We start from the raw sequence: 20,154 nt of genomic DNA, 5'->3' as shown, positions 1-20,154 counted from the left end.
AATTTTTACAAAACTATATATTTTTAATTTCTTGAATATTGGTATTTTATAGAATTTAAAAAAAAAAAAAAAAAAAAAAAAAACTGCACTATTACCGACATAATATCTGCTGATAATGCATAACTCTTTTGAAAAGTTGGATCGATAGAAATTTGTTGTAATGGTCCGTTAGAATAGTGATATGTAGGAAGATTTTAGGAAAAAATATGTGAGGAAGCCTAGAGAAATCTTGTTGAAACTTTTTTAAAAATTTTCTTCAAAATATTATGTAGGAAATTTGTCAGAAATTTCGTTTGAATTTTGGGGTTTCTCATGGCCCTTTTTCCAACAAACATGGTTCGTGGGAACTTTGTTGGTAATGTTGTTTCCTACTAGATTCCAACAAAATTGCTTGTACGTAACCATCGAATTTTCTAGTTGTTAGTTGTGTTCTATAAAGGCCTAAACCCCGAAAATATATATGGTATTACCACAAACACGCTTCCGCACAACAACAATATTCCCAAATAACAAAAACAATTCAAACTAGTTGATTTATTATTGTAGCTAAATGGACCGAGTTGAAGTTGGATAGCTTATTAAGTTTATATGGTTTATGCTCAACAACTAGAATCGCTGACTCGCAACCACCATTAAAGAGGACTTCTTGTGGACTGTAATGCCATATGTCTCACTCATGTCAATATCCTCATTTTTTACTCCATTTGGCAATGCAAAATCGAACTTATGAACCATATTTGCTAAAGCAAGCTCCATGATAGTTGTAGCAAATTGAATACCCGGGCACCCTCTTCGACCAGCACCAAATGGAAGCCAATCATAATGAGTGCTTTGATAGTAGGTTGAAGTTGAATTGTCTTTCAAGAACCTCTCTGGCATAAATTTGTTTGAATCTTCCCACACAGTAGGATCTCTTCCTATGGCCCAAGCATTGACTAGCAACTGTGTGCCTACGGGAATATCGTACCCCATTAGTTTCACGTCTTCAGTTGTTTCTCGAGGAAGAAATGGGACTGTAGCATGCAATCGCAAGGACTCTTTTATGACAGCTTTTAGGTATTGCATCTTTTCCAAATCCTCCTCCAGAATCGTCGATCTGCCTTGTGCAATTATTGTTGCTTCTTGCTGTAACTTTTTCATTACCGATGGGTGCTTTATAAGCTCACTAACTGCCCACTCTAAACTTGTATAAGTCGTATCCGTTCCAGCAGAAAACATGTCCTACAAGACACTTAAACATTAGCATGTATATGATATCGTTTAAAAGTTCATCAAAAATCAGTTGGTTGTTATAACCCGCTTTCTTTTATGTAATTTCCTCTCTAGCTTCTGGGTAGCTTCTTAATAAAATCGGTTTTTCGAGTAAGAATTTAGAACTTAAGGTAGATATATCATTGACTACGTACACCCTTATATATAGAAAGCATGAATAATGTATTAATTATCGCCCTAATTAAGTATATTGGTAATTAAATCATTAGCAAGTTTAATCATATATAGCTCGTTAATTTGGAGATGTAGAGGGAGAAATCATACCAATATGACCCCTTTAAGAGTATCGTCGCCAAGGGTAAAGCCAGTTGTTTCGTTTTTTTGGACATCTAGTAAGATGTCAACTAAATCTTGGTCTTTATCGCTCTTAGCGTCTTCCCCTTTTTTCTTACTTCTATGTTCTTTAAGAACACAGTCAAGAAAATCATCAAACTCTGTAGCAATTTTCTTTGCATTGCCCTCTAAATTTTTGAGTCGATCCACCCATGACAACCATGGAATGTAATCCCCAACACAAAAAACACCTAGCATATTCATGAACCTTATCAATAAACTTGTGAACTTTGACCCATGATGATCATATGTTCTTCCAAAAGCCACCCTACAAGTTATTTTATTTGCAAGTGAAACTATCAATCCACCCAAATCAACTGTTGAACCACAGCTTTCTGCAAGCATGCCAATTGTAACACCTATCTCTTCTTCTCTCATTCTTCTGAAAGACTTGACTTGCTTATTACTTAAAAGATGGCATATGACTATGCTCTTCAACTGACGCCAGTATTCCCCATAAGGAGAAAAGGCTATATCCTTACAGCCATATAGTAGAATATTAGTCATCATTAGTCGGGGTCGACCAGAGATAGATAAATCATGGAATTTCATAATCTCCATGGCTGCTTTAGCTGACGATGCTACAAGAACAGGTACGTTGCCGAGGTGAATGAGCATGAGTGGGCCATGTTTCAGCGACAAGGAATGGAGAGAGCGATGGGGGCTTGAGCCCAGCTGATGGAAGTTTCCGATGATCGGAAGCTTCCATGGAGACGGTGGTAAGCTTTTCTTGGTCTTGGAACGAAAGGACAACCATCTACAACCAATAAAAATCATCAAAATGATGAATGGGAAAAAAGAAAGGAAAAACGTTTGTAAGAATAGCAATTTAATCATGATGGAAGTAGCTAGCAATTCAAGGAATAATTATGCCCTTATGCATAGCGAATGTATGTATATATAGTGTTTTTTTTTTTTTTTTTTTCATCGAAATGGGGCGGCAAAGTTTTTAGTTTGTTTATGCATTAAAAAATGTTCATGTGATATGTTTTCCTCTGCTTAATTTTTCCTTTTATAAAATGTGCTTAATTCATTTTTCCCTATAAATTATATAATTAATTATAGGACATGACCTAACCATGCAAGAATTTCTTTTGTTTTCTTAATTCGTCTACAATAAACGTTGCATATGTTGGATTTTTTTAACACAAGAAGATTAAAAAGGTTCTTTATTTCTACTATTTTATAAACAAAACACACAGCGTTGGTTCTTTATATATACCATGCCTTGTCAATGTTAATTTAATATAGCCTACTCATTAGCCTAACTAGACGAGTGAATTACATAAATTGTTGTGTATATATATATATATATATATATATATATATATATATATATATATATATATATATATATATATATATATATATATATATATATATATATATATATATATATATATATATATATATATATATATATATATATATATGGTGAGGTTCGATAGAGAACCGTAATTAATTAAGGAACCAATCGTGATCATCGAAAATCATAATGATCAAAGGTCATGATAGATGTATACTTTTACATTGGACGCACACATACCGGATTATGCCAAAAAATCCATCATTTAAAAAAAATCCACCACTTTTTTTCGTTTAAAATTTTTTTAGGTCATGTTTTTTTATCAAAAAAAAAAAAAAAACCCGAATATACCGTTGTTTATGATTTTTCGTCCTTTTTCCATAGAGATCCATGATGATATATATAAAAAACGAACTTTTTTGTTTCGAATAAAACCCACTTCATTTTCTTTAATGAAAAAAGTTAAGGTCTATTTTTTATAAAAAAAATTTTAATAAATATATCAAAATTCATATTTTTTGTACTTTTTAAACATAGATTCATATTCATGTTAAAAAATAAATAAATAAATAAATAAACGATATTTCAATTCATATTCACATTGTGAACTTGTTCAGATTAATATTGTAAACCTGTTCAAATTCACGTGTGTATAATAATAAATCAGATTCACAGTGTGAATCTGAACTGATCGGAGCGTTTTCACATTGTGAATATTAAAATTTGAAATATTTACAGTTTAAATTCACAATGTGAATCTACACTGATCGAGGTTTTTTTTGTGAATCTTCTCAGATTCACATTGTGAACTTGTTCAGATTAATATTGTAAACCTGTTCAGATTCACATTGTGAATCTTCTCAGATTCACAGTGTGTATATTAATAAATCAGATTCACAGTGTGAATCTGAACTGATCGGAGCGTTTTCACATTGTGAATGTTAAAATTTGAAATATTTACAGTTTAAATTCACAATGTGAATCTACACTAATCGAGGTTTTTTTGTGAACCTTCTCAGATTCACAGTGTGCATAATAGTAATTCAGATTCACAATGTGAATCTGAACTATTCGATATTTTTCATATTGTGAATGTTAAAAATTGAAATATTTACAGTTTAGATTCACAACAAGAAGATGCTAATAGACCAATTTGTTGTTCTTATGCATGTTTGTTTTTCTTGATGGACAAGAGTCTAGGTAAAATAAACATAAGAGCTCCTTGATGTACGTGTTCTCATCCCTTAGCCTTCAAGAGACAAACACCTTTAATCACTAATGAAAACAATTCAATCAAAAATAAATATAACATATGATTTCACTTCAATACACCTTTAATCCTAAATGAATAAGAATACGTATGATGAAAAACATTAAACATAATATAGGTTTCATTCACAACGAACTTCTAATATAGTGCATTCATAATAAAAATTCCAATGACTGTTGTGTATATCCTTAATTACATCCAGAAAAATTCAAAGTAATTACATAGATCCCAACCCATATTCATGCTCTATTCATCGACTTGTGTGACATATGGAAAGAAACACAAAGTCAAATATTGTTCATCACCATTTTTTTCATACCAACTTGATAGAGAAGGTTGAATACCTCATTATTCTGTTCTTCAAGCCCTATTAATCGATTTATTTAAGAATCAACCCTACATTGATTGAATGTCATTCTCAGATGAACCACAAGAGTCGCTGTGAAGGAAAGAGTTATAGACTTAAGGAACCGTCATTAGATAAACCTGATGTCATTGCCAAATTAACCAGAAATGCCAATAATATATGTTCTTTAGAAGGTCTAAATAAACCTGATGTCATTGTTAGATGAACCAGAAATGCCGATAATATATGTTCTTTCAAGGGTCCAGATAGGGTTGTCATGGGAAAGAGAATAGTAGGAAAACTCAATTTATTTAGAAAGCATATAAGATTTGAGGGATCGAAAGAGGTAAAAGATACAGGGATGGAAGCAAGCATAGCAAATGGTGGAAAAGAAGGGAAGACGGTGGAGGGGCTGATTTGGTGACCGGTGGTGATTAAATTGATGGCGGCGATTATGATGAGCCCTAATTTAATTAGAGAGGGGGAAGATATTGTTATGTGCATTTCATGCATTCATTTTGTAGTTTTAGTTCATAAAAGTGCATTACATTTAGGTTTAAACTCATGCATTTTGCATATTTTTGGGATTTTTCATGATGCAATTCCATTCACACGCTTTTAGGATATTTCAGGGACTTATGAAGGTTGGATCATGATGGAGGAAGTTATCAAGAGTTGGAGACAAAGTTGTAGAAGTTTTGGAGCTTTAAAGAGAGAGAATGAAGAAATGAAGAATTTGGCTTCACAGGAGTTTACACGGCCGTGTAAACGTATACCTATAATTTACACGGGCCGTGTAAACGTATATGCAAGGGAATTCTACTTCGAATACCTGGAAGAATTAAGCATTCTACTTTTCTTGTTTACACAGCCGTGTAAATGGCACCCTTTAATTTACACGGGCCGTGTAAACGTCTCGGCAGTTTTAAAGTGGTTTTGTCTTCTTATAATTCAGACAATCAGTTTTTATGGGAGTTAGGTCAGATTTTGGGAAGAGAGGAGACGATTTTCAGAGCTTTTGCAAGTAGATTAACACTTGGAAAACACTTTAATTTCTTTTTGTAAGTCAATTTGAAGTTTAAACTTGTTTGATTTGTAGTTCAACCTAGATATGTGTGGTTAATTTTATTATCATTTCCGAATCTGAATTCTTAAGTATGTGTTGTTAGATTGTAACTTGAATTTGACTTGTGTTTAACATCTAGTAATCTTTGATTTGATCTTAATCATGCGTTTGATTAGTTCTCTTTTTCACTTGATCAATGAACTAGGGTTCTAGTCAATCTAGTTAATCAAATCATGAAATTCATATATGTTTTATGATTTGATGTTAGTAACACTCACTTACTTGGTTGTAATTAGATCAAAATTAGTGCAATCAAAGATTAAATGTTTATATTCCCAAGCTTAGGAGGAATGTTAAACATTGTTGCTAATTAGTGCAAGAACCTAATGTCATTTAATGATTTAATGCAAGAGCTTATTTGGATTGAATCAATTAAATGAAGTTTTATTTGAAGAGCTTGTTTTGAATAAAATACTTTTGCCAATTTGGATATTAGAGTTTATTAATATCCAACTTACCAACCTAGATTGAACATGAGTTATAATCATATTACATCTTTCAACATAATACATATATAAGAGTCAGAATCGGAAATGTACTTCTTTTACTGCGTTTGTTTTCAATCTTTCTTATTTATGAAGTTTAATTCAAGTTCAAACACAAACCCCCACTTCAATATTACTTGTATTATGTGTGAAAATATGGCAAAATAAGAAGTCTTGTATCTCTGTGGACCGACCCTGCTTACTCTATACTATCTTTAGTATTAGAAATAGTTGGGATTTGAGTTATATTAATATTATTTTATCCCATCATTTGTTGGTTTGACACCCAAACAAATTGGCGCCGTTGTCGGGGATACGGTAGTACTAATTGTTTATGCCAAGATCTTTTCGCACAGGTACACCTTTACCAGTTGATTTGGAAATAGAGAAATCTGCTAAACAGAGAAGGAAGCAAGCCATACTTTTAAAGAAACAACAACAATCCAGAGCTTCTTCATCAAATCCATCAACCACATCCTCTCCAACATTAAAAAGTATCACTCCACCATCTTCACCTACTCCTACCATGGCAGACAACCATGGAGGACATCAAAATCCTCCACATCCACCACCTGAACAAACCTTTAGACAATGAGCCACTCAAGATGTCACCCAATAACCTTTGTGCATAAATTACCCTGCAGCAATCAACTTTGAACTCAAGTCTGGACTCATCCATTTGTTACCCTCATTCCGTGGTCTTGAGAATGAAGACCCACATAAATTCCTTAAGGAATTTCATGTTGTTTGTGTGGGTATGAAGCCACATGAAGTCGCAGAAGATCAAATAAAGTTAAGGGCATTCCCCTTTGCTTTACAAGATTCAGCCAAGGAGTGGTTGTATGACTTACCACCGGGGTCAGTCACAACATGGAATGAACTTGCAAGGATGTTTCTGGATAAATATTTTCCAGAAATGAGAGCTTCAGCTTTACGCAGAGAGATAATTGGAATCAAGCAACAAAAGAGAGAAGCCTTGCATACTTATTGGGAACGGTTCAAGAAATTATGCTCAAAATGTCCACAACATGGGATTACCGAATATCAATTGTTGCAGTATTTTTGTGAAGGAATGTCATCTTGGGATAGAAGATTACTCAATGCATCAAGTGGTGGATCTATAGCTGATAAGACTCCAACAGAAATCAGAGTTCTTATAAAAAACATGGCAGAAGAGTTCAAGCATACAGTCCAAGAAGAAGAGTGGTACAGTGATGCACCAAGGGGGGTGAAAGAAATTTATACTCCAAAAATTGAAAGTCAACTTTCTAAGTTGACTAAGGTAGTAATGATGCTTGCAAAAGACAAGGGCGTGCAACCACCAACAGTTAGACCTTGTGGCATTTGTACACAAGTTGGACATCCCACTGACATGTGCCCCATGTTACAAGAAGATGTAGAGCCAGTTCAAGCTATGGGATTTTCGAGTCAACAAGAAGGAAACTTCCAGCCAAGAAGCAAGCCAAATTGGCATCAACCTAATACCAATTTTCAGCCTAGACCACCACCTTATCAACCAAGACCCCCATTTCAAAATCAAATGCATCACCAACAAAATTATCAACCACATTTCCAGCCAACTCAACCTCCTCGTCAATCTCAATATCAACCTCAAAACATGCATCAAGGAAGTAGTTCAAGCGGATCGGGAATGTCTTTGGAAGACATTGTTAAGAGTTTAGCCACAAGTACTCAAACCTTTCAAAATGAGACCAAAGCGAGCATCAAGACTTTGGAGCAACAAATGACTCAACTCACCACATCTGTGAGTAAATTGGAGTCACAAGGCAAACTACCCGTGCAAACTGAGAAGAATCCAAAACATAGTGCATGTGCCATCACTTTGAGGAATGGTAAAGAATATGAAGGTCCTAAAATTATTGAAGAAGAAGAAGAGATGGAGCTAGAGAAAGAAGAAGAGAAGTCAAAAACACCTTCCAAGCAAGTTCCTATTGAAGCAAAAGTCACTCCTCCTCCATTTCCCTCAAGATTAAGCAAGTCAAAGCGTGAAAGAGAAGACAATGAAATCATGGAGATGTTCAGGAAGGTAGAGGTAAATATTCCTCTTATTGATGCCATCAAACAAGTCCCAAGGTATGCAAAATTCCTTAAGGAATTATGTACATCCAAGAAAAAGTTGAAAGGGAATGAAACTATTAAAGTAGGAGAAAATGTGTCTGCAGTGTTACAAAAAAAGATTACCTCAAAAATGTAAGGATTCGGGTGTTTTTACGGTTCCTTGCAAATTAGGTAATCTTCATGTTCCACAAGCTATGCTAGACCTTGGAGCTTCTATCAATGTTTTGCCATATTCCATCTTTAAAACATTAAATATTGGCACATTGAAGAAGACCAGGGTAATCATTCAATTGGCTGATAGATCTTTAGTACATCCCAAAGGTGTGCTAGAAGATGTGTTAGTCCAAGTGAATGAACTAGTATTTCCAACAAATTTTTATGTCCTTGATATGGATGATGATGATTCACCGAATTTGAGTTCAATTCTCCTAGGAAGACCCTTTTTGAAAACAGCCAGGACGAAAATTGATGTTTATGATGGTACATTGTCCATGTAATTTGATGGGGAGGTGATAAATTTCAATATTTATGATGCTATGAGATATCCAAGTGATATTTCATTTGAATTTTGTGGATGTCATTGAACCATTGACGGAGGAGTGTTTTGATTTGTCTAATCTTGATGTGTTAGCTCTCATTTTAGATAGGAATCTTCAAAAGGAAAGAGTGGAAAAACTTGCCAATCAATTTACAATTGATAAAGAGATTATGGAGGTTGTGTCTTGCATGGATGAGAAGAAGAAAATGAGGTTTGATGTTCCAAAGCTGAAAATACCAATGTCTAATGAGAAACTTGTTCCTTTTATTGTGCAGGCACCGGAATTGGAGCTAAAAACTTTACCCAAGCATCTCAAGTATGCATATCTTGGAGACAAGGAAACTTTCCCACTGATCATTTCTACCAAGTTGTCAACAAAAGAAGAAGAAGAACTTGTCACCACTTTGAAGGAATATAAGGAAGCAATTGGGTGGACTATAGCCGACATCAAAGGGCTAAGTCCTTCGCTTTGCATGCACAAAATCCTTATGGAAGAAGATTACAAGCCTTCTCGAGAAGCTCAAATGCGTCTGAATCCTCCAATGATGGAGGTTGTGAAAAAGGAGATTTTGAAGTTGTTGAATGCGGGAATGATTTACCCTATATCAGATAGTAAGTGGGTAAGTCTGGTCCAAGTTGTGCCGAAGAAGACAGGTATTATCGTTACAAAGAATGACCAAGGTGAGTTAGTCCCCACCCGTGTGCAAAATGGGTGGAGAGTTTGCATTGATTATAGACGGCTCAATTCCTCAACCCGTAAAGACCATTTCTCACTTCCCTTCATTGATCAAATGTTGAAAAGGTTAGCGGGAAAAACACATTATTGTTGCTTGGATGGATATTCCGGTTTCCATCAAATACCCGTTGCACCTGAGGACCAAGAAAAAACTATTTTCACATGTCTCTTCGGAACATTTGCATATAGGCGAATGCATTTTGGGCTTTGCAATGCTCCAGCCACTTTTAAAAGGTGCATGGTAAGTATTTTTTCGGAATTTGTTGAGGAAATCATTGAAGTTTTTATGGACGACTTCACAGTTTATGGTAATTCTTTTCATAAGTGTTTGGCTAATTTGAAAAAGATTTTGCAAAGATGTATTGAGACCAATCTTATTTTGAATTATGAAAAGTGTCACTTTATGGTTGACAAAGGTCTCATACTAGGTCATATTGTGTCTTCTAAGGGTCTAGAAGTGGACAAAGCAAAAATAGATGTCATAAAATCTTTACCTTATCTCACTTGTGTTCGTGAGGTGCGCTCATTTCTTGGTCATGCAGGATTTTATAGAAGGTTTATTAAAGATTTTTCCAAGATATCTCGTCCCATGTGTGATCTCCTACAAAAAGATGCAGAATTCGAGTTTTCCAAACAGTGCAAGCAAGCTTTTGATCAGTTGAAAGAGTTGTTGATCACAGCACCAATACTTCAATCACCGGATTGGAGTTTGCCTTTTGAAATCATGTGTGATGCCAGTAATCATGCAGTTGGTGCAGTGTTAGGGCAAAGAGAAGACCGTGTTCCTAATGTCATTTACTATGCCTCAAAAACACTTGATAGTGCACAAGCCAACTATTCAACAACTGAAAAACAATTGCTATCTATTGTCTTTGCTTTAGACAAATTTCGTCAATATCTGCTAGGTTCTAAAGTCATTGTTTATTCTGATCATGCAGCTATTAGGTATTTACTTGCAAAGAAGGATTTGAAGCCTAGACTCATTCGATGGGTATTACTCTTGCAAGAGTTTGACATTGAAATCAAAGACAAGAGCGGAAAGTCAAATCTTGTAACTAATCATCTTAGCAGGATTGTTTCTCCCGATGACTTAACTCCCATTCATGATGCATTTCCCGATGAAAACCTGTTTTCAGCAAAAGTTGCCCCGTGGTATGCCGATATTGTGAACTACATTGTCACAAATCAATTTCCACCAGATTTGACTCGATGGAAAAAAGACAAGATCAAGAAAGAAGCCAAGAGGTATGTTTGGGATGAGCCGTATTTGTGGAAATATTGTGCTGACCAAATGATTAGACGATGTGTGGATCAATATGAGGTATCTTCTATCTTAACATTTTGTCACTCTTATGCTTGTGGAGGACATTTTGGTCCTCAAAGGACTGCAAGAAAAGTTTTAGAGAGTGGATTTTACTGGCCAAGTATTTTCCATGACTCTTATGTTTTTTGTTCAAGCTGTGATAAATGTCAACGAATGGGCTCTTTAAGCTCAAAGAATCAAATGCCCCTAAACCCCATATTAGTTTGTGAAATTTTTGATGTTTGGGGCATTGATTTTATGGGACCTTTTCCATCATCTTCGGGTTTTATTTATATTCTTTTGGCTGTGGACTATGTTTCCAAGTGGGTGGAAGCAAAGGCTACCCGTACTAACGATTCAAAAGTTGTGATAGATTTCTTGAAGGCTAACATTTTTTCCAGATTTGGTGTTCCAAAGGCCTTGATCAGTGATCGTGGTACACATTTTTGTAATCGTATACTCGGGAGTGTTTTGAAGAAATATGGTGTCACTCATAAAGTTTCCATAGCATACCACCCACAAACAAATAGACAAGCTGAGGTGAGCAATCGACAAATCAAGGGTATTTTGGAGAAAACCGTGAATACAACAAGGAAAGATTGGAGTACACGCCTTGATGATGCTTTGTGGGCGTACCGCACTGCATACAAAACTACAATTGGAATGTCTCCATACCGTATTGTTTTTGGAAAGCCGTGTCGATTACCCGTTGAGTTGGAACATAGGGCCTATTGGGCGATCAAGCAGTTCAACATGGATTTAAGTGAATCGGGAAAGAAGAGGAAGCTGGACATACAAGAATTGGAAGAAATCCGCAATGAAGCGTATGAAAATGAGGTTCTTTATAAGGAAAAGACCAGAGCATTCCATGACAAGATGATTACACGCAAGGTATTTCACAAAGGTCAAAAGGTACTACTTTACCATTCGCATTTTAAATTGATTCCTGGTAAATTAAGGTCCCGTTGGGTGGGACCATTTGTTGTCACTAATGTTTTTGAGCATGGTGCAATAGAAATCACAAGTGAGAAAACCGGGAAGATTTTTAAGGTATATGGTCACCGTTTGAAGCCTTATTATGAAGGATTTCAAGTCAAGAATGAAGAGGTGGAGGAAGTAATGGATCCAAAGTATGAAAATTGACAAATAGTTGAGGTCCAAGTCGAGCCAACGACATTAAAAAGGGGCGGCTAACCGGGAGGCAACCCGGGGGTATTTTTGTCATTTTGTATATTTTCATTGTATTTTCTTTGTTTTCAAACTTCCAAGTTGTCTTTCATATTAAAAGAGGGTTAAAAATCATTTTTCGGGCAGTAGAGGTTTAGCGGGTTACAATTTCAAAAAGTGAAAAAAATCAAATTTTTTGGCCTTCTCAGAAGTTCACACAGCCGTGTAAAATTATGCCTTTCATTTAAACGGGCCGTGTAAACGATTAAACACGGTATATATGATTCAGGGATTTACAGGCCGTGTAAATCCTCCCCTTTGATTTACACAGGCCGTGTAAGCGCAAAAACAGGACTGAACGATTTTAAGGTCAAATCTCGATTTTTCTAACTCATTCTTCACTCAATACCCGCGATTCCCTCTCTCCCTACTGCCCCCTTCGAAAAAACCCTTCCAAATACTCAATCTTCCTCAATTTTGCATCAAAAATCAAGCTCCAAGGTATGAAATTCCTCCCTTTTCTTCATCTTCTTTATCTTCCACCTCTATTTCCTTCTCCCATGGCCGATTTTGGGGTTTTTTTTTAACAAAACCCTAGAATTTTTTTACTTCAAATCTCAACCTAATGCTTCAAATTTCTTGTAGGATAAGCTTGGGGATAGCTTGGGGAAGCATTGGCTATCATCTTACCACCATTATCAAGCACAAATTGGTATAATTGTTCCAAACTCTTACTTTTTGCATTTAGATAGAACCACATTCCTTTTTTGGGTGCTTTTTGGTGAAACTTGCTAGTTCTTGTGCTTCAATTGTCTTAATTGTGTGCAATATTTTGTTGATTCATTTGGGTTATGGCTTCCCGGGGTAAAAGACATAGAGTTGGCACTTCACATGATGAACAAGACCCACATGCCATAGACAACCCCTATGAATTTGGTCTTATTTTTTAGACCAATCGACAGGAAATCTTGTATGAAAATCTTGTTACAAGAACAATGGGTGCTCAAAAATTTGTGGACATCCAAGCCCTCAAAGATTTACACATATACAAGGGTGTTCACAAGCTTTTTAAAAACATAGGATGGGGGGTCTTTTGAATCTTCATGCAGTTAGTTACCAAACACCGATGTTGGAACTTTTGTCTTCCATTACCTTTGATTATCAAACCCATCTCCTAACTTTCCATTTGCTCAACCAAACCCATCAATTTCATGCTGATATCCTTTGCGATATGATTGGTGCTCTTAAAGCAAGAAGGGATATATACACAACTAAGGGTAGAAAAAATGTTGTTTTTGAGCAAGACTGTGCAAATTTTTGGAGAAACATCTTTTGTGAGTATGAGTATCAATTAGGCACTGCCAAAGCTTCTAGTATTATCCATCCGGTCTTGAAAGTCGCTCACCGGATCATTGCTTCTCTCTTATTCCCTCAAGAAGAGATTAGCAAGGCTAATAAGAAAGAGCTAGAAGTCTGCAGAAGTCCCTCATTTTGGTTGTTAGGTTATTCAAAAAATGCTCAGAAGTGCTACGAGCAATGGTGGACAGCTACACTGTGGAGGCATGGTTTCAATTATTGCAGAGCATATTGGCCTCCATCTACCCAGTAACCCAACAAACATCATCATGGGCCGTACTCGTCTATCAATTGATGTTATGGAAACAATGCATCTCTTCCACCGCCTTCCCACTGGGGATATTCATTGGACAGTAGATGGGAAAGAGTATCTACGTATAGACAGTAGAAATAAGAAGATACTCAATTTAGCCAATGATATTCCATTAACTAATTGGAAACTCAGATCCAACTTAGGTGTTACAGTAGACCATAGTCCTCCACCCTCTCCTCCTCCTGCTCCTACTGCTGGTGCTTCTAGCTCATCTCGCCCTATTCCGTTTTCTGAACACAATCTTTATATGGGCGAGTTTGCACGTGTGAATTATCGTTACACCAGTCTACAACAGGAAGTCTGGGACATTTATACGGGTGTCGCTGAAATCACTTCTGATTTTTAGGACTACCGTAACTTGCAAGAAGAGCATTGGGCCCAACAAGAGTTGCGGTGGGCTGAACAGGATCAAAGATGGGCTACTCAAGAGCAGCACAACCGCAACATTCACCATCTGCTGAGTGATATCCATAGAGTTCTTATGCTCCCCACACAGCCGCAGCAGCCATCAACATCCCAACCCCAATGGCCTCCCTATTATCCTACAGATTACCTTTCACAGTTTCCTCCATATCCTCCGCCCGGTCCTCAATAGGACGGCTACGCCTCTCTCCAAGCATCGAGGACGATGTTATATTTTAAGCTTGGGGAGGGGCATCCATCCATGCATTATCCCGTTGCATGTAGTTTTGTACATATCGCATTAATTTTCATTTCATTTTCTTTTTCTGCATGGAAAATTAAAAAAAAAAACCCAAAAAGATTTTCTTTCTATTCTAATTTTTATTATTTTTCTTTGCATCTAAATTTTTGCATTGCATTCATTGCATAAAAAAAATGCATCTAATTTTTGGCATTGCATTCATTGCATTAAAAAAAAAAAAAAAAAAAAAAAAAAAAAAAAAAAAACGATCCAATCCCAAGCAACCGAATCTTTTCAAAACAGTTGAGCAGGTAAATGAGTCATGTGCCTTGAAATTGGCTTGCTCTTTTTATTGAAAAATCTAAAAGAAAGTTAATCACACACGAGCACATCTCCCGAAGCTACTTGTGCAAAACAGAAAATGAAAAGATTGTCAACACTAGAGCATAACAGCAGGTATGAGTTGATTCTTTGGGACATATGACCGGTCTTATGAGTAGTAATGCTCGATTAAACTTAAAATGTCAAATTCAAAAGTTCATAAAAAGAATGCAAAATCTCAATGTCCCGCTTTCCAGCACTCTTAAAAGTTCTTTCTACTCATTCCCTTTTATATACCCTGCTTGAGGACATAACTTTTAACTATACTTACGGGTTTTTGCATGTTAACATTTAGTCCCCTGAAAAATATCTAGAAGTCACTCACGGTAATAGACCGTGAGATGTCCCATAACAGAAAAGTCAAGGACGAAAATATAAAGAAATCGGCCAAATAAATAAATAAATTAAGTGTTATGTATTAACTTAGTTATTTGTATTTAAATAATAATAATAATAGATCTTATATAAAAAAAACTATTATTAAGTTAATCTGTGACCTTTGGGATTCGAACAAGTAAACTCTGAGGGGTGTTCTACACCTAATCACCTAAAGCTAAATTGTTTGAGATTGATTGGGTTGAATGTTTCGCTATACGGGTTCCATAGAAAGTCATGAACTTAATAATAGAAAATAAAGCTAATTTGTGGCCTTTGAGGTTTGGGCAAGTAAACCCGAGGGATCTCTTTAAATCTAGCACACTAAGGTCATTTGATTTGGATGTGTTGGTTGAAAGCCTGCTACACGGATTTCAAAGAAAGCCATGAGCTTTATTTGTAAAAAAAATGTAATTAGAAAGTTTGTACATAGTTGTGTTTATAGTTTAATTAGATGTTGTGTTTAGGAAAAATACTTGGCTGTCAAAAGATTCCCTTGGACTTGGATTTGAATTTATGATATTGGACTGAATGTTAATTACTTCGACTGGTGTAAGTGGTTTGAAGTTTGTAACCAATCTGGATAAATATTAGGGAATTTTTAGAAAAGATTTTTCAGAAAAAAATTGTTGTTGACCAACAAATAGCTGGAATCGAACATTGTTATATTTTATGAAACAAAGATGGTTGAGCATGTTTTGTCACATATAATTTCACGAGAGTAAGACCATAATTTGTTCCAAGAATTGACTTGATGATATTGAAAAGGAAGAAGTGTTGTGATCTTTAATTCTGTTGAGTTGTACTAGGGAGTGGCCAAAGTCTTGTTTCTATTATCATGTAATATTTTGAGACTAAAGCAAAGTTAACTCAAGGCATGATAGGTACATTCTCAACTATGGTACAAAACAGGGTAATTGGGTTGGATCTTTTCATGTTTGTTTGATTTCATGCATTAAGTTTCAAATAGTTTTAACTTTAATTTTCTATTCTTCTATTCTATTTTATTTTTTTCCAGTTTAAATCTTCTTGTTCTTTCTTGAGGACAAGAAAGGTTCAAGCTTGGGGAGATTTGTTAGGTGCATTTCATGCATTCATTTTGTAGTTTTAGTTCATAAAAGTGCATTACATTTAGGTTTAAACTCATGCATTTTGCATATTTTCGGGATTTTTCATGATGCAATTCCATTCACATGCTTTTAGGATATTTCAGGGACTTATGAAGGTTGGATCTTGATGGAGGAAGTTATCAAGAGTTGGAGACAAAGTTGTAGAAGTTTTGGAGCTTTGAAGAGAGAGAATGAAGAAATGAAGAATTTGGCTTCACAGGAGTTTACACGGCCGTGTAAACGTATACCTATAATTTACACGGGCCGTGTAAACGTATATGCAAGGGCATTCTACTTCGAAGACCTGGAAGAATTAAGCATTCTACTTTTCTTGTTTACACGGCCGTGTAAATGGCACCCTTTAATTTACACGGGCCGTGTAAACGTCTCGGCAGTTTTAAAGTGGTTTTGTCTTCTTATAATTCAGACAATCAGTTTTTATGGGAGTTAGGTCGGATTTTGGGAAGAGAGGAGACGATTTTCAGAGCTTTTGCAAGTAGATTAACACTTGGAAAACACTTTAATTTCTTTTTGTAAGTCAATTTGAAGTTTAAACTTGTTTGATTTGTAGTTCAACCTAGATATGTGTGGTTAATTTTATTATCATTTCCGAATCTGAATTCTTAAGTATGTGTTGTTAGATTGTAACTTGAATTTGACTTGTGTTTAACATCTAGTAATCTTTGATTTGATCTTAATCATGCGTTTGATTAGTTCTCTTTTTCACTTGATCAATGAACTAGGGTTCTAGTCAATCTAGTTAATCAAATCATGAAATTGGTATATGTTTTATGATTTGATGTTAGTAACACTCACTTACTTGGTTGTAATTAGATCAAAATTAGTGCAATCAAAGATTAAATGTTTATATTCCCAAGCTTAGGAGGAATGTTAAACATTGTTGCTAATTAGTGCAAGAACCTAATGTCATTTAATGATTTAATGCAAGAGCTTATTTGGATTGAATCAATTAAATGAAGTTTTATTTGAAGAGCTTGTTTTGAATAAAATACTTTTGCCAATTTGGATATTAGAGTTTATTAATATCCAACTTACCAACCTAGATTGAACATGAGTTATAATCATATTACATCTTTCAACATAATACATATATAAGAGTCAGAATCGGAAATGTACTTCTTTTACTGCGTTTGTTTTCAATCTTTCTTATTTATGAAGTTTAATTCAAGTTCAAACACAAACCCCCACTTCAATATTACTTGTATTATGTGTGAAAATATGGCAAAATAAGAAGTCCCGTATCTCTGTGGACTGACTCTGTGTAGCACCTGGTTTCCGGTATGTGAATTTTATTTGAGCATTGCCCTATTTTAGCCTTGGACTCGGCGAGTCATAAGGTCCGACTCGCCGAGTAGGGACGAGACTCAGGACACGTTTAAGTGGGCGACTCGGCGAGTCACCGCTGCTGGATGAAACCCTAAGTTTCAAGGGTTTGCACCCTATTTAAACCCTCATTCCGCCCCAACTCGTCCCCATTCACCCCCAGAACTCCCCAACATCGTTTTTCCCTTATTTCCTTGAGAGATTGAAGTGCTCTTGGTGTGTTCTTGAAGGTTTTGAGGAGAAAGAGGTGTAGATCAAGAAGAGGAGAAGGAGATCAGGCATCCTTGTGTCATTTCAACATATTCCTTGAGGTATAGCTCGTTTCCCCTCTGTTTTCAAGCTTGTAATCCCTTATTGCTTCATTGGAGTCCTTCTTGAGCTCTTCCCCAAGCTTGTTTGTGATTTGTGGGTGATAATAAGTTGTTAGCCTTTAGATCTAGGCATGAATTAGTCCCTGGAGCTTGGATCTATTGCCTTTATGGGGTCATATGGCATGAAAGCCCTAGATTTACCTCTTTTGGTGCACTTTGAGCCTTAAAATCCATATTGGTGAATATCTACACGTAAAGTTGGAAACTTTACGTGTGAATTGTGTCCTAGAAGCCTAGATCTGTGAATGGCATGGACTGGAATCGAGCAAATCGGTGTATTTGATGGATGCATGGCTGCGACTCGACGAGTCATATATGTGACTCGACGAGTCTGGTCGCGAGTCACTGAACTGGTCCCTTTAAGATGTATCGAGTTGAGCCGTGAGTCACAGGGGATGACTCGGTGAGTTGGAAGCTGAACTCGCTCATGATAGGACTCGGCGAGTCAATGCCCTGACTTGGCGAGTCCAAGGCAATCTTCATAGATCAAGAACAAACTCGGCGAGTTGTTCATACAACTCGGCGAGTCTTAGCATATGTGTTCTTCGGATGAAGATGAACTCGACGAGTTGTTCATACAACTCGGCGAGTAGGATGAAGGAGTTGAATGACAGTTTAGAAGATGAACTCGTCGAGTCATAGCCCAACTCGACGAGTAGAATCAGGGACCCAGGACAATAGTTTGCTAGGGACTCGGCGAGTGGAGATCCACTCGGCGAGTTGGGTCAACTAAAAGTTGACTTCGATTTGACTAGGGCTAGACCAGGGGTAAAATGGTCTTTTTACCCAAAGGACAGTTGGCAGTGTATGATTAAGTATATTGTGGGAATTACAGTCGGGGAGTTTCCGGAGCAGCAGCAGCAGTAGTAGGTGATCAATTCCCACACAGACCAGCAGCTATTTCGAGGTGAGTTTCCTTCCAGTAGTAACGGGTCTAAGGCACCAAGGCCGGCCCGTATAGATGAGACGTTAGTATTATAGTGTGGGCCGAGCCCGTATCTATTAGTTGAGTTGATTGTGTTATATACCAGCATGATAGAACTGTTTACACTTGTTGTCTGTGCGATGCTTGTATGATATGAGTTGGCGGTTGAGTGTGGGCGGGGCCCGTATCTCTCCGAGAATGGAGTGTGGGCTAGGCCCGTATCTCCCAGGTAGCGAAGTGTGGGCGGGGCCCGTATCTTCACGAGTGTAGGCGGGGCCCGTATCTCTCAGAAAGTGAGGTGTGGGCGGGGCCCGTATCTTCACGAGTGTGGGCGAGGCCCGTATCTCCTAATTGCATGTTATATGTTAAATGCTTGTATGGTATGGGGTATTATGGGGGAGATCACTAAGCTTTGTGCTTACGGTTTCAGTTTTGGTTTCAGGTACCTCCTCAGCCAGGGGAAAGGAGCCGGCGCGGTAGCAGCATGTCACACACACACTCTTCGGTTTCCGCATTTACGAGATTCACTGGGATTGTACTCTGATATTTGATGGGATGTATGGTTTGACTTTTAAAACATGGTTTGCGATGTGTTATGTTGTGATCAAACAATGTTTTTATTTATTAATGTTTTCTAAAGTAATATTTAAAAATGAAATTTTTGGACATGAAAATTGGGTCGTTACACTCTGCTTACTCTATACTATATTTAGTATTAGAAATAGCAGTGATTTGAGTTATATTAATATTATTTTATCCCATCATTTGTTGGTTTGACACCCAAACAGATATTAACGGGGTCCTCCAAACATAGGTTGATTTTCTGGAAGTCAAATGAATTGTAATTCCCCTAATGCCCTTACGATTATTTTAGAATTTTTAATTTCAGCACATATCTTTCATAATTTATATAAATGACACCTTTTTAATAACCATAGATGTTAATATTTGAAAGGTCAAGATATTTTCTTGCGTTCTCAACCTTTTAGGTGTTCTCAACCTTTTAGGCTTGCCCTAGGATAATATCTGACCTACTCTCCGCCATCAGTTGCATAAGCAGTCCCTGCTATCTCCCCCTAACAAGCTCGCGAATACCATTACATATCACTAAAACTAGATAATTCTTTGAATAAGAGGTCCTAACCTAAAACAGTTAGACTCAAAAAAGAGCTGCGGTATAGAGCTAGACCTAACCTTCTTAAATGATTTAGTCCTCATAATATGTAACTTAATGTATTCGTTTACTAGTTAGTTAAAGACAACTAGGACTCCTAAAAAGCACAGAGCAAGCAACATTCGAGCATTGAGTGACCATAATCAAGCATATCCTACTCAGGGCATCATATTACTAACTAATCAATATCAACATACAGTTC

At 36.4% G+C, this 20,154-nt stretch overlaps 2 protein-coding genes across 2 annotated transcripts; one reads left to right on the top strand and one right to left on the bottom strand.

The window, feature by feature from the left end:
- Positions 1-550: 550 nt before the first annotated feature.
- Positions 551-2,448, bottom strand: LOC145039178 (cytochrome P450 Tp4149-like). The gene is made up of 2 exons (XM_078987284.1): positions 1,537-2,448; positions 551-1,221 (listed from the first exon to the last, which is right to left on the bottom strand). Exons 1-2 carry the CDS (start codon positions 2,440-2,442, stop codon positions 607-609), a joined length of 1,521 nt encoding a protein of 506 aa, XP_078843410.1. The 5' UTR covers positions 2,443-2,448; the 3' UTR covers positions 551-606.
- A 4,447-nt stretch (positions 2,449-6,895) lies between these two features.
- LOC145040727 (uncharacterized) lies at positions 6,896-8,353 on the top strand. Its single transcript, XM_078988633.1, has one exon. It carries the CDS (start codon positions 6,896-6,898, stop codon positions 8,351-8,353), a length of 1,458 nt encoding a protein of 485 aa, XP_078844759.1.
- Positions 8,354-20,154: the final 11,801 nt, after the last annotated feature.

Source organism: Lactuca saligna, chromosome 4, assembly GCF_052625555.1.
Source record: "Lactuca saligna cultivar CGN05327 chromosome 4, ASM5262555v1, whole genome shotgun sequence".
Taxonomy (NCBI): domain Eukaryota; kingdom Viridiplantae; phylum Streptophyta; class Magnoliopsida; order Asterales; family Asteraceae; genus Lactuca; species Lactuca saligna.
Note: the sequence above shows the minus strand (reverse complement) of the source record. Positions and strands in the feature narration are given on the sequence as shown.

Coding starts and splice junctions, on each gene's coding strand:
- LOC145039178 (XM_078987284.1), bottom strand. CDS start 2,442: ATGATTAAATTGCTATTCTTACAAACGTTTTTCCTTTCTTTTTTCCCA. Junction 1,222..1,536: donor CTCTTAAAGGGGTCATATTG/GTATGATTTCTC, acceptor AGTGTCTTGTAG/GACATGTTTTCTGCTGGAAC.
- LOC145040727 (XM_078988633.1), top strand. CDS start 6,896: ATGAAGCCACATGAAGTCGCAGAAGATCAAATAAAGTTAAGGGCATTC.